The sequence below is a fragment of the Panthera onca genome, chromosome E2 (assembly GCF_046562875.1).
Source record: "Panthera onca isolate mPanOnc1 chromosome E2, mPanOnc1 haplotype 2, whole genome shotgun sequence".
NCBI classification, from domain to species: Eukaryota; Metazoa; Chordata; class Mammalia; order Carnivora; family Felidae; genus Panthera; species Panthera onca.
The window spans coordinates 42,983,758-42,998,584 of NC_138353.1; the positions used below are offsets into that span (position 1 = coordinate 42,983,758).

The window sequence follows — 14,827 nt, forward strand, 5'->3', positions numbered from 1 at the left end:
AGCTAGAGCTAGAAGAGCAACTCTGTCTCTCGTGGACTCCAGAGAGAAGAGGACAGCAAGTGAGCATGGCCTCAGCTGAGCTGGAGAGCAGCAGCTGTGGCAAGGCCCTCAGCTGACCACAGAGCCATGTCTGTCCTGAAGACATGGAGGCAGGCAGTAGGGGCAAACTGGGGCCCTGGAAAATGACCTGCAATGAAAATGGACTGGTGGTTTCTGGGGCCTGTGCTGCCCTTCACCCCCCACCTCCCACCTCTGCTGACTCTCCCATAAAAGCAACTGTCTGCAAAACCCTGCAGTCACGCGGAGATGCGAGCACACTCCGATCAGCTTGGATTCTTCTTTTTTCTCTTCGGTTTTCCAGATTTTCTACAATTAACATGAATTACTTTGATAGAGAAAAATCATTTTCGAGACAGTTGGTGGTCACATACTGTGAAGGTCATTGGCTCTCACCCATCAGACTCTCCCTGGATTGTCCCAAGGCAACATTTCAGTGCCAGAGGGACACATTGGAGGACCTGGCCTTCATGGTCAGCTCCTCAGTACACCCACTTCCCTGAGCCTTGACAGGAGGACAGAGGCTACCTCAGAAAAGCACATCTTCAGAAACAGCAGGAAATGGTCAAAATCCCTGTTCAGCGGAGAAGCTGGGACTCTGGCTCATGTAGCACCCTGTGCGGCCCAAGCGCAACCCAGAGCACACACCCAGGAGACCCTCCTACAGTGACACTGGCTCAGCACAGCTCCAACTGACTAGAGTTTCTTCCATGACTTAAACTGGTCTAGTGGTGAACAGACAACAGGACCTTAGAAACCAGGCCTCTGGAATCTCACACTCTCCAGAGATATACAACAACATGTGGAGGGAAGGAGACCACCACTTTGCTGTTATCACCCAACCAGTCCTGAGAGACAGCCTGGAGCACTCTACCAGAGGAACCTCTGTGGCAACAAGTCTGACACTCCTTTCCTGCCTCCTGATGAGAAGCACCTGAAGAGTTTTAAAGTAACTGGAACACTTTGCAGCCGGGCTCCAGAGATAATACCCCAGACTCTGAAGCCCGGTCTCAGACACTCGAGTCTAATTCAGGACTGTGGGTCTTGGATTTCACCCCACATCTCAAGTTCCCTATAAGAAGAGGAGAGGTTGGACTAAAGGGCTCCTAAGCTCCTTCCCCGCTCTGACCTAGAGACTTTAATTCTTGGCAAAATAATGTCTGGATACTGTTACAAATGTGCTGTACCCAGATGAAAGCCCAAGATGGGGCAGACCCTGAAACAGCAATCAAAGAGCCACCAAGAAAACATCAAAAGTAAAGGAAATTACAGACCAATATATTTCATAAGTACAGATGCAAAAATTTTCAAGAAAACTGTAGAAAACCAAATCCAACAATGTATTAAAAGGATTACATACCATGACCAAGTAGGATTTATCCCATGAAGGCAAGGGTGGTTTAACATAAGAAAATCAACCAATATAATAAAACACATCAATAGAACAAAGGAAAAACACAACTATATGATCATCTAAACTGACGTAGAAAAAAAAAACTTTACAAAATCCAACACTCCCTCATGATAAAAGCACTCAGACAACTAGGAATAAAAGGAACTTTCTCAAGACAATAAAGGGTATTTATGAAAACCCAATGGTAAGAGACTGAAAGCTTTTCCTCTAAGATTACAATAAGACAAGGATGGCCACCTTTCATCACTGCTATTCAACATTGTAGTGGAAGTCCAAGCCAGAGCAATCAAACAAGAAAAAAAAAATAAAAGTCATCCAAACAGGAAAGAGATACATAAAACTATCTCTATTTGCAGATGACATGATCTTATAAAAAAATCCCATCAGTACACAGAAAGCTCACTAGAGCTAAAAGAAATGAATTCAGCAAAGTTGCAGGACACAAGATCAACATACAAAAAGCAGTTGTGTTTCTATATATTACCAATGAACAATCTAAAAAGTAAATTAAGGAGTACTTAGGTGGCTCAGTTAGTTGAGCATCCAACTTCGGCTCAGGTCATGATCTCAAGCCCTGTGTCAGGTTCTTTGCTGACAGCTCAGAGCCTGGAGCCTGCTTTGGATTCTGTGTCTCCATCTCTTTCCGCCCCTCCCCCACTCACACTCTGTCTGTCTGTCTGTCTCTCTCTGTCAAAAATAAACATTAAAAAAAATACATAAAGGGGCGCCTGGGTGGCTCAGTCGGTTGAGCATCTGACTTCGGCTCAGGTCATGATCTCACAGTCTGTGACTTCGAGCCCCACGTCAGGCTCTGTGCCGACAGCTGAGAGCCTGGAGCCTGTCTCGGATTCTGTGTCTCCCTCTCTTTCTGACCCTTCCCCATTTATGCTCTGTCTCTCTCTGTCTCAAAAAAAAATTAAATAAACGTTAAAAAAATTTTTTAAATAAATAATAAAAAATAAATAAAAAGGAAATTAAGAAAATAACTCCATTTATAATATAGCATCAAAAAAATAAAATACTTAGGAACAAATTTAGCCAAGGAAACAAAAGTCATACACTAAAAACTATAAAACACTGCTGAAAAAAATTAAATTAGACACAAATAAATGGAAAGACATCCTGTGTTCATGGATTGGAAGACTTAGTATTGTTAAGATGGAGAGTATTGTTAATATTCTCCAAACTGATCCACAAAAATCAACTCAATCCCTACCGAAATCTCAACAGTGTTTTTTGCAGAATTGGAGAAGTCAATCCTCAAAATCATATGGACATGCAAGGGACCTCAAGTAGCTAAAATAATCTTGAAAAAAGAAAAGCAAAGTTAAAGGATTCACACTTCCTGATTTTAGAACTTACTAGAAAACTACAGTAATCAAAACAGTGTGGTACTGACATAAGGTAGGAACATAGACAAATGGAATAGAATTTAAAGTCCAGAAATAAACCCATATCTATGGTCAAATTACTTTCAACAAGGGTGCCAAGTCCATTCAATGGGGCAAGAATAGTCTCTTCCACAATTGGTGCTGGGACAACTGGACTTCCACATGCAAAAGGATGAAGATGAACCCCTCCTCCATATCGTTTATAAAAATTAACACAAAATGGAGTAACAATCTAAATATAAGAACCAAAACTATAAAATTCTTATTATAAACCAGGGAAAAGCTTCATGACCTTGGATTTGGCAATGGATTCTTAGATGAGACACCAAAATCATGATTAACAAAATAAAAAATTAGATAAACTGGATTTCATCAAAATTAAAATTCTGGGGGCATCTGCCTGGCTCAGTCAGTAGAATTCACAATCTTGATCTCAGGGTTGTGAGTTCAAGCTCCACGACATGAAACCTACTTAAAAATTATTTTAGGGGACGCCTGGGTGGCTCAGTCAGTTGAGCGTCTGACTTCGGCTCAGGTCACGATCTCACTGTCCGTGAGTTCAAGCCCCATGTCGGGCTCTGTGCTGACAGCTCAGAGCCTGGAGCCTGCTTCGGATTCTCCATCTCCCTCTCTCTCTGCCCCTCCCCATGCTCATGCTCTGCCTCTCTCTCTCTCTCAAATTTAAATAAAGATTTAAAAAAAAAATTATTTTAGGTAGGACACCTGGGTGGCTCAGTCGGTTAAGCCTCTGACTCCTGATTTCGGCTCAGGTCATGATCTCACGTTTCAGGAGATAAATATAAATCCTGAAAACATTATGCTAAGTGAAATAAACAAGACATAAAAGGACAATTTTGTCTGATTCCACCAATATGAAATACCTAGAATAGGCAAATTCATAGAAACAGAAAGGTTACAGGTGCTGGGAGGTGGGTGGGAATAGGGAATTATTGCTTAATGGGTACAGAGTTTCTGTTTGGGGTGATGAAAAAGTTTTGGAAAATGGTGGTGAAGATTGCATAAGACTGTGAATGCAATTAATACCACTGAATTGTATACTTAAAAATGGTTAAAATGACATTTTTTTTACCAATATTTTACCACACACACACATACACACATACACACATACACACACACACACACACACACACACAGTCACCAAGAACACTCCTAGGGCCCTGCATGTCAGCATTAGCCTCATCTGGCTTTTCCAGATGAGACAAGGAGGCCTTGGCACAGAGTACAGTGGAAAGCATCAGAGGATTCTGGCCTTATACCAGGGCCAAAAGAAGTCCCTCACCATAAGCAAATAACAGATGACAAAAGTAAAAAACACAGACCTAGCTCTTTTTATTTTCTATCAATTTCTTCTTATAGAAAATGTGGATTTTATGGGCTGGCAAGTCCACAGGCACTTTTAATAAATGCTGTTTAAAATATATGAACCAAGGATCATGGGACCTGAACATTTTAAATTTAAGCTCCATCAACTGAATGTCTCCAGGCCCACAGAACTCTGGTAGGAAGTGACAAAGAGGAGAGAAAAGAGACAAGCTCCTCAGCCTTAGGGCTGAGACAGCTCTTGGAGGCTAAGGGAAGGTATCGGCTCTGCTGTCTGTCACCACTGCTCCTCTCCCTTGCCCCAGACCCCTGAAGAGCTACTAGAATCTTACCTGATAGTTTCATCTTGACATCTGACCCCTTAGCCACAGCTCAGCAGGCTGTCAATCTTGTTCCTATCAGAACCTGCCCTAGATAAAGAAATCAACAGCCTCCCTAACAAGAGATCTCTAGGACCACGGTTACAAATGGCCCCTGGGAGACATTTCAGGAAAAACACCAACTGGCATTTAGGTCTGAAATAAGGGCTAATATTTATGTCATAGTCTGATGGGCTTGCTTAAAGCCACAGTCCATCAGGACACTGGCTGCTGTATACAAGCTGCTCCTCTAGCAGCCACAGCCCCACTTTGCCCCTCTGCTAAGAAGCCATCCAATTACCTGCTGAGCCCAATTCTGTGCAGGTCCCCCACTGAGAGACGGGGCATTACAGAGATGAATGAACTGAACACAGCACCATCCAAGGAAGAACATGCCTGAGGCAAAAGGGCCTTGAGTCAGGATGTGCTTCTTGGGAAGAAGGTGTTTCTGAATGTGGGTCTGGAGTGCCTCATGCATCCACTGCCAAGGGCACTGTCAAAACACCCACAGAGCCCACAAGACAGAAAGGGGGACAACAGTCCCCATGGGTGGCCCCAGACAGGTTACTCACACTCCGGGTTCTGGCTTCTTCCCTAAGAATCTTGGGAATCTCAAGTACCAAGCCTTGCCTTTCCAGAGCCTGTCACATTCAGAAACCAAATACACTGCCCTTAACCAGAGTGTATAGCTAGTTGGTACCTTAACTTAATATGAAAGAGTTCCCACCAGACCCCATATCCAGTAGGCTCCGGGCCCTAACCTCTACTTCTCTGGCCCTATGTAACTATAGAGCTAGAGCATAGCTGAGTGTGGACACAGCAAATGCCCTTAGTTACTCAGACATTACCCTTAATGTTCTAGTTATAGGTATTCATCCAGAAACTGGCCTTGAGTTTGCTGGTTTGTAACTGAGCATCTTTCATTATTTTCAGGAGGGCGTCTTATTTAAGTAACCTCACCCACCATTACCTGGAAGCTCTAAGTTTCAATGAGTTTGAAAACATCAAATTTCAGATATTAAACCATTTTCTGCTTAAACTATCTGGAATGGTATCTGCTTTCTGCACTGGCCTCAAGTGACAGAACATACATAACGGCAATAACCTAGATTTGTTTAAAACTGCGTCTCTCTGTCCTTCTGCCATTTTTAAAATGTACATGGAGTCAGGGGCACCTGGCTGACTCAGTCAGTGGAGTGTACAGCTCTTGATTTCAGGGTTGTGAGTTGGGGCCCCACACTGGGTGTAGAAACTACTTAGAGATAAAATCTTTTTGAACAATTTAGTTTAAATAAATAAATACGTACACTGTGTCAGATGTTGATAAATTCTATGTATTATTTACATTTTGGTTTTTTAAAAAAGCAAATATAACTACCAACAAACTCCTGGCACAACAGTTGTTATTAAAAGAGAGCATTCTAGGGGCGCCTGGGTGGCTCAGTCGGTTAAGCGGCCGACTTCGGCTCAGGCCAAGATCTCGCGGTCTGTGAGTTCGAGCCCCGCGTCGGGCTCTGTGCTGACAGCTTGGAGCTTGGAGCCCGTTTCAGATTCTGTGTCTCCCTCTCTCTGACCCTCCCCCGTTCATGCTCTGTCTCTCTCTGTCTCAAAAATAAATAAACGTTAAAAAAAAAAAATTAAAAAAAAAAAAAAGAGAGCATTCTAGGGGCACCTGGGTGGCTCACTTGTTGAGCAGCTGACTCTGGCTCAGGTCATGATGTCTTGGTTCATGAGTTCGAACACCACATCTGGCTCTCTGCTGTCAGTGCATAGCCTGCTTGGATCCTCTGTTCCTCTCTCTGTATGTCCCCTGTTTACACTCTCTCTCAAAAATAAATAAACATTTAAAAAAAAATAAAAAATAGGGGTGCCTGGGTTGCTCAACAGGTTAAGTGTCCAACACTTGATTTTGGCTCAGGTCATGATCTCACAGTTTGTGAGTTTGAGCCTCGCATCGGGCTCTGTGCTGGCAGCATGGAGCCTTTTTGGGATTCTCTCCCTCTGCTCCTCTTTCTCTGCCCCATTCCTGCTCACACTCTCTCTCTCTCTCTCTCAAAATAAATAAACATTAAAAAATTGAAGATAAAATAAAAATATGATTACATACATACATATATACATACGTAAGAGCTTCTAGGGGCACCGGGGTGGCTCAGTCAGTTGCGTGTCCAGCTCTTGATTTTGGCTTGGGTCATGATCTCCTAGTTCATGGATTCCAGTCCCACATAGGGCTCCGTGCTGACAGTGTGGAGCCTGCTTGGGATTTTCTCCCTGTCCCGTTCTCTCTGTCCCTCCCCCACACTCTCTCTCAAAATAAATAAACAATAAATAAATAAATAAATAAATAAATAAATAAAGCATTCTACCCCAATTTTTATAGCAGCATTATCAACAATAGCCAAACTATGGAGAGAGCCCAAATGTCCATAGACTGATGAATGGATAAAGATGTGGTATATATACACACAACAGAATATTATTCAGCCACCAAAAAGAATGAAATCTTACCATCTGTAATGATGTGGATCGAACTAGAGTATACTATGCTAATACTATGTACTATGAAATAAGTCAATCAGAGAAAGACAAATACCATATGATTTCACTCATATGTGGAATTTAAGAAACAAAACAGATGAACATATGGGAAAGGGGAAAAAAAGAGATAGAGGGAAGCAAACCATAAGAGACTCATAATGATAGAGAACAAACAGGGTTGATGGAGGCAGGTGGATGAGGGATGGGCTACATGGGTGATGGGTATTAAGGAGGGCAATGGTGATGAACACCTGGTGTTGTATGTAAGTAATAATCACTGATTTCTACTACTGAAACCAATATTGCACTGTATGTTAACTAACTAGAATTTAAATAAAAGTTTAAAAATACTAAAAATTTAAAAATTTAAAATTAAAAAAATAAGAGAGCATTCTATAAAACAGCCCACGCAAATTACAGATATATGGCTTTGCAAATTGGATTATAACCAGTTCTACTCAGCAAACCATCCCCTCTGCTTCTTTCCTTCTGTTTCAGCTCCACCTCAGCAATGTCCTCCAGAAGAGATGAGCTGAGCCCTTTCACCATCTGGGCACAACTGCCTTTCTCCTCTCTCCACTGGTTCTCATCTTCCAACTGCCTCTACCCCCGGAGCTAGTAGGTTTTGTCTCATGATGAAACTCTGACCAAAAAATAGCAGCTGCCTGGTACACTGCCCATGAGGAAAACTTCTGGGGCTCTGACTAAGGACGAGCACTGTTATCAGTCAGTAACATTTGTTACCGAAGCTGAGTGAGCAGTTGGGGTATCTGAGCCTTGACACTTACCATCTCTATAATCTAAGGTAAACTTCCCTGAAATGCCAGGTCATCTCTAAGGTCCAAGAGGTAGAAGAGGAAGAGAACATTAAGAGGGGTGCAAAAGACTTACCCAGCCCCTTCCCACTTCCCTACAATCCAGAGCTGTGCTTTCCAGCCCCTTCATGACAAGAGGCTGAGCTCTGTTCTATCACTAAGTTCCCCAGCCTCATTTCTAGCAGTAGAGCCATGACCTCACATTTCAATTACAACAAAACACCAGGATCCTGGAGCTACAAAGATATTTCATGTGGATTTTGAGCAGAATTTCTGGAGAAGCAGAGGAACATTCTTGCATTTAGACATAGGTGTTATTCATCCCTCTCCCAGTGATCAGTCCTTTCTTTCCAATTTGACCCCTGACCACAGAGACCCATTCGGGGACCCTTGATTCTTTCCTAATGGCCCCAGAATAGGATAGCACACGCTTGCCATGCAGAGCTGTTGAGTCCATCCTCCTGTGCTCTAGCACAATGAGCTCCTGCTTCTCCTCTAACAGGGAATCTCCCTTGCATGGTGACCCATCTAGGGAAAAGAACAAACATTCCAGAAAACAAAAAACAATGAGGACAGGAACTGGGGAGGAGGGATACGCAGTGAATTTTAGGAATTTCGCTAGAGGCTGATGCTTGACTAAGGAAGTCCCCAGTTATAAAGAAAGAAGCCATACTCCCCACTCTCAGCTCACAACTTGGAGCCTGGGTGACGATGTACAGTGAGCAGGGAGGTCCCAGGGAAGCCCAGATGTGCTCAGTGCAGGAACAAGTCCTACCAGAAAAGTGAACAACATGTGGACTCCAGTCCTCTCACCCTGTACCAGAGCTTCACCTCAGTACGCCCAGCTAGACCTGGGCTTTAACCCCCAACACAGGTAAGCAATACCACACTCCATGACGTTCCAGAACCCAAATACTCCATGTCTCCAGAAACAGTGCAATGTGTTGCTGGGGAGAGATGCAACCCAAAGCTCAGCATCTGCCCATGAGGCCACCAGAATTGCAGGGCAGTCAGGAAGAACAGGGCACAACCACCATCTGTACCTGCCTTGGGCAAGGACAGACCCTACTTCTGAGGGCAGGTAGGACAAAACCTTCCCCAAGTCCACAGATGAACACCTACTTCTCAATGGCTCTGTACAATGTACAGAGACTGGAGTGAAGGAACTCAGGGTGAGGGACCAGTCACATGCTGTCTCTAGGTTGGAGGGCCCGATCTCAAGTTGCTCTCTGGACCAGGAACATGGCAGGTGAGATCTTGATTGAGTGAGTGGCTCTCTGAGTCTCCATGGAAAATTATGGACAGTGTTGTCTTTCAGATGGGACTTGGCAAAAACCAAAAAACCAAAGAGTAAGCACATGCAGAGTCTTTCACCCCCAGAAAGCCTCTCTGCCCACCAGTTTTCTACATCCCTCTTCTATATATCTCACCATACAGAAGAAAGACCAGCCAAGAGAGAGAGAAGACATCTGCTTTTGGAAAACCATGCCTGGAGTGTAGGACCTAAAGCTACTGGCCCACACTGGACAGGGCTCTCACCAAGAGGGGACTGGCTGCACCAGAGCAGCAGTCTCTTCTACTCTATCCACTCTCAAAAGTATGGGCAGATCAAAAGTCCTCAAACACTGCTACTGCCCTCAGAATAAAGCCCATACTCCCTTGCCAAGGCATACAAGGTATTTCCAATGTGGCCCTTGCCTACCTCATGCTGTGTTCCTCACAGAGCACTATGCACCATTCCTTCTACCCACAGCATGTTTCTCAACAAAGTGAGAACCTGAAATCTTCTAATTCATCCTTCTAGATTTAGCATCATCACCTCTTCTATGAAGGTTTCCCCAAACTCTCAGGTACAGGAGGAAGCCCAACCTCTGGGCCACTCCTGGGTATAGCGTACACTATAGAATGGACTTTTCTACACCACCCCATGAGGTCATGTGCACAGGCGTATCTGCCTCCTCTCTGGATGGGCCTCATGCCTGTGCTCATGGGTCCCAGCCTGGGACTAAGACTAAACAATGGGTGCCTCATTGTGGTGTACAGAATTAATGATGAATGCTTTGCTGCCTGGCCAAAGGAAGTCAGCTGCAAGTTCAAGCAGAGGCAGGCTGACTATGGCCAGGGCCTGGGCCTGGGCCTGGGCCCCAGCTGCAAAGAAGAGCCCCACCTCAACTCCATCCAGTGCTCCAGCCCAGGCTTACTGTTCTTGGGTAGAGCCACCCATCACATGTCAGAAGACTGCTCCTGCTGGGATGATGTTACAGTCTATTTTGAGGGTCACACTGGAGCATCTGTCAGCCTGGCCAGCCACACCCTCCATGTGTCATCACTAAGAGCCAGGGACACCCACAGGTCCACAAACTCTGCTTAAACAATCATTTCCCCTAGGGATCCTCAGCTTCAGGGCCTTATTGGCTTTCTAACAAGATCAACCCAGATGCCCTTATCTCCTGGCACCATTGGCAGGGCTCTGATGTCCTCACCCCACCAGACCCACTCCTGAGGTTCCTAGTATTGGTGACTCAGCAAAATGCAGCTGAAGCCCATCAATTTGTGCCAAGCTCTTAGCTGAAACATAGCCCCTCCTTCTTCAGCTCTTTCTTACATTTAAGGAGTGCCCAGAATGCCCAGCACTCTGACTCCATGCCAGTTACCAACCAGACTCATTGTAGGTCCAACAGGTCTCACCTGCTAAGAAATTCCTGCTCATCCCTCAAAACCAAGCCCACATTCTGCCACCTCTTTCAGAGAACATTTCAGTCCACTCTCTGCTGAGTAGGCCACAAGTGCCCTGAGGACAAAGCTGGCCTGTGCTGGCTTTGCCTTTATTCTCTCTATACCCAGCATGAGCCTAGCACATAGTAGGTATGAATAAATACTCCTTGAACTCCCAAAATAAAACTTTATAACTAGACTAGATTAGTATGTTCTTCTACAAAAGGCATCATCAGAACAAACCCTTTCTAGAAAATGACACCGATAACTGGGTTCAAACACCTTTTACAAATGTACTCAAATCTAAAGAAAAATAGGTTTATAGATTCAGTAAGTCAATCAAGCCCAGTAAAGAGCATGCCACATTTCTCTAGCCCCACTGAGCAGTAAACACTTTGTAGCTCTATCGCCTAAGAACACTGTGATCCCCTAAGAATCCAACTAGACATTCCTTCACTCTACCCAGGGAATGGATTCAATGGGGAAAGTCAGCAACAGCATGGACACCCATGTCTGGGATCAGGCAAGGGCATCTAACAAGTTAGGCTATTCCACTGCACACCCAAAGCAGTGCCACCAATGGCACCAATGTTTGGGTAGGCCGGCAAACATTCTAGGGATCAGGGCTCACTGACAAAACAGGTAAATTATCATCTGCTCCAGCCACTTTCCAGAGATGCTGTGAGGCTTGAACTAGATAATACAGGAAAGCTATACAACCGGTTAACACCTGAGTCATGGACCAAAGCCAGGTAAGAAGCACACCTCTGATATCAACAGGAAACAAAAAACAAGCTGATCACTTTGCCTTGTAACTGCCCTTGGACTCCTCAAAACCACTCCTGGGCCATACTAATATCTGGCTACATCCTAACCATGAGAACGCTTTCAGGGATTCCGTAAAGAAGCCATGAAGAGACATTTACATACTTGCCATCTGACAGTGGTCAATTAACACAGGCCACTAACAGGGGCACCTGGGTGGCTCAGTCGGTTAGGCATCCAACTTCAGCTCAGGTCATGGTCTCGAAGTGTGTGAGTTTGGGCCCCACAACAGGCTCTGTGCTGACAGCTCAGAGCCTGGAGCCTGCTTCAGATTCTGTGTCTCCCTCTGTCTCTGCCCCTACCCCACTCACACTCAAGATCCATTTAACAACTGAAATTTGAAAAGCCAGTTGAAGGAATCCAGGTCTCTACATGTAAACACTCCCCTTTTGAAAAACTGTTCTTTTCTCTCTAGCTCAGCTGTTATCATGATACAGACTACAGAGAAAACAAGTGATTTTCCTCCCTACAGGTTTAAGAAATGCCCCTCAATTTCTGGCAATATGAGACTCCTGCCACTGCCATTTCAGTCTATACTAAAATTATTTTTGTAGTGTTTGTTTTGTTTTAAGAGATCATTCTCATTCACACTGGTGTTCAAACACATTATACAGGTATATATGTGTTTTTATCAGATGGTGGAAAGGGAAAATGGAAACTTTAAGACCCTCCAATAGGATGTTTCCTATCAGTAAATCCACTAGATGGGGATAAAAGTGAAAAGATGCAACAGCTTGCCATGACCAGAATTTCAGAATCATAGAGTTCTGGGGTTAAAGGCAGCTTAGACACTGGCCTAGCTCCCCACAGTATAGACAACGAGATGGAAGCCCCACCATCTACCCATGACCACACAGCCGTCCCAGGAAAGGACGTTACAACTTCACTGAGGAAGCAGGCAAACCTCCAACTATGGCAATCCTCCCCCAGCACAGCCTGTTGGCTGGGCATTTTGCATGCACCATAAGAGGGGCAGTCCCTAAGAGAGAGGAAGTATTCTGAATGCTCAAGAACACACATTCAGGGTTGGCACGAAGGTCACTGGTGTAGTTGGCAAACTTCCCACATCAGATTTAAGGTCTGATGAGGAAAGCCTTTCCAAGACAGCTGAAATCATGTTCTTTTATAAGTAAAACACCTGCTTTGTCACAATCAATGGTAAAAAAGGTTGACTAGAAGGAGGAAAAAAAGAAAACTGAAAAATCTCCCCTCTGATTTCCTGTGTCTGCTTAGATCACCCTAAAATGGGGAGCCTCCCTAATGCTGACTTTAATGAGGACCTTCCTAAAGCTGGTCCAACTGGTGTCCAAATCCCTGGACTGAAAAACAAGTTTATGAGCAGCAAGGTCACCTGATTCTGACCATGTGCATGATGTTTACCCTGAGATGACAGGCCAGTGACTGCCACAGCTGTGATGAATGCTGTGAAGACTCTACTATCCCTTTGAAGCCTATAAGGGCCTCTACATGACTAAATGCCATAAAAAGGAACCCTGAATACAGCAAGAATGTGAAAGGAGGGAAGTCACAAACGCCATATAGCAGTAGGGGAAATCCCATTCTGGACACTGAATTGTTAATGTAAACTTGTTACTTGTTTCCCTGACCTGTGAGGTATTTCATTACATCATCACTGAAGAGACGTCCCCTCCTCTACCCCCAATGCTTGCTACCAAGGGCTTCTGCTTACACCAGGCCATGCTCACAGTCAGGAAACAGAGGCAGCCCACTATTCAACCCTCTGCAGCCCAGACCCGTGAGGCTCAGCAGCTCACATCAGTCACAAGTGTCGGCCAGGAGTCATCAAACTCTGGCCACAGGAAACAGGTCAGTGCTGGGGGAAAAAGGTGGTAAGAAGGGGCTTACCCATCTCTTCCTTTGCTGACAATCTTCACCTCAAAGTAATAAATGCCACAGGCAGCAGGTATGGGGTGGGTGGCACGCACTGAGGCAGCATCTTTGTGATTTTTGCCATGACCTAAGAGGAGAAAGCAAGGAAGAAATTTCAGAAGAAATGTAAATAGAAACCTCATTTTTTACTGCTCCATGGCAACGAAGGGGTGAACCCTTCGTGGCTAGAGGAAGCCCTTACATTGTTCAAGGAACAACTAAACAACAACTGAGCAAACACGTAAACCTCCCACCTTTGGCTCACCTCCTTCTGTGAATAGCAGCCCTGCCAGAGACACTGTCTCCCATACAAACTAAACGAGGGTACGGGCAATATGCATACATGTGAGAGATTTCCAAGTGCTGCTGGCGGTCTCTCCGGAATACAGGCAGTCCACCTGGGAGAGGAGGGGAGGTGGAGGAGCTCTGGAAGACCACCCCCCTCAACTTCAGTAGAAAACTCCAAGACCTGTCTGTGATGTCTGGCAGATGAGCAAACCCACAGGCTTCTGGCTAATGGAGGGGATGTGACCACCCCTTTCTTCAGACACTCCAAAAACTAAGCAGTGGTGAAGGGTTCAGCTGGAGTTGGGAGCTATCCCAGGACAAGCAGGAGGCCCCCAGGGGTGGAAGCTCCAGCCCAGCACTGGGTATGGACACCTGTTGCAGTTCTTTTGACATTAGGTGTTTCAGATAAGAGCAGACTAGGCAGTCGACCCTCGGCCTGGTCAGCCTCAACACCCTGGACACCCCACAGGGGCTAAGGCCTAACCCGAAGCACCCAGGCCCGGGAAGGGACGTGATGGGGCAGAGGCGGGCAGCACAGCCGCCCCACAGATGCTCTGGCCTTCTGCCGGACCCCAGCGGGCCAAACAGGCCGATACCTTTGTAGTGGACGCGGAGGTTGCCCTGGGAGAGGCCGATGTAGTTGTACTTGTCCTTGGGGCTCCAGGAGCGCGGCAGCGGCGTCTCGTGCTGGTTGACCGCGGGGTACAGGCGCTGCAGGCGCCGACTCAGCTCCTGCTCCCCTGGGGACGGCAGCCCGCCCCCAGCGCCCCCGCCAGAGGAATCTCCAGCCTGCGGGCTCCCAGCTCCCGGGTCCGCCGTCGCCGCCGCCATCTTGGAGGGAGCTGCTATTGTGTCACCGGGGGCGGGGAGGAACGGGACGAGATCCTCCCCGCTCAGCCAATGGCCCGCGAGCCTACTGAGGCCGCAGGGAAACCGAGTCCGAGTCCGGCATCTCTCTTTGGACACTGCCACGCCTCGCCACATTTCGGACTCCATATCCCACAATGCAGAGCTCTCCAGAGGCGGGCCAATCCGGGATCGTAAAGAACTTAGGGAGATGTAGTACAAATCTGCTCAGTCATAAGCCTGCCCGGCAGAGACTTCAAGACACCAAAAACTACAATTCCCGCTGGCAACGTAGCTCCAGGCCCTCAGTTTCCCTCTCTCCCCCACTCTCTCTGTTTATCCCCT

General features: G+C 45.9%; 1 protein-coding gene across 2 annotated transcripts in view; it reads right to left on the reverse strand.

Moving 5' to 3' along the window:
- The window catches only part of RANBP10 (RAN binding protein 10), a 64,313-nt gene extending 49,587 nt beyond the window's left edge, over nt 1-14,726 (reverse strand). The window contains exons 1-2 of one of the 2 annotated variants that reach the window (XM_060650442.3): nt 14,233-14,726; nt 13,325-13,436 (exon numbers count right to left, since the gene is read on the reverse strand). In XM_060650442.3, coding sequence (XP_060506425.3) covers nt 13,325-13,436; nt 14,233-14,632 — 512 coding nt within the window. In that variant the 5' untranslated portion in view covers nt 14,633-14,726. The remainder of the gene's footprint in view (nt 1-13,324; nt 13,437-14,232) is intronic. The other variant, XM_060650440.3, reaches the window with a different exon arrangement.
- Between the last annotated feature and the right edge of the window lie 101 nt (nt 14,727-14,827).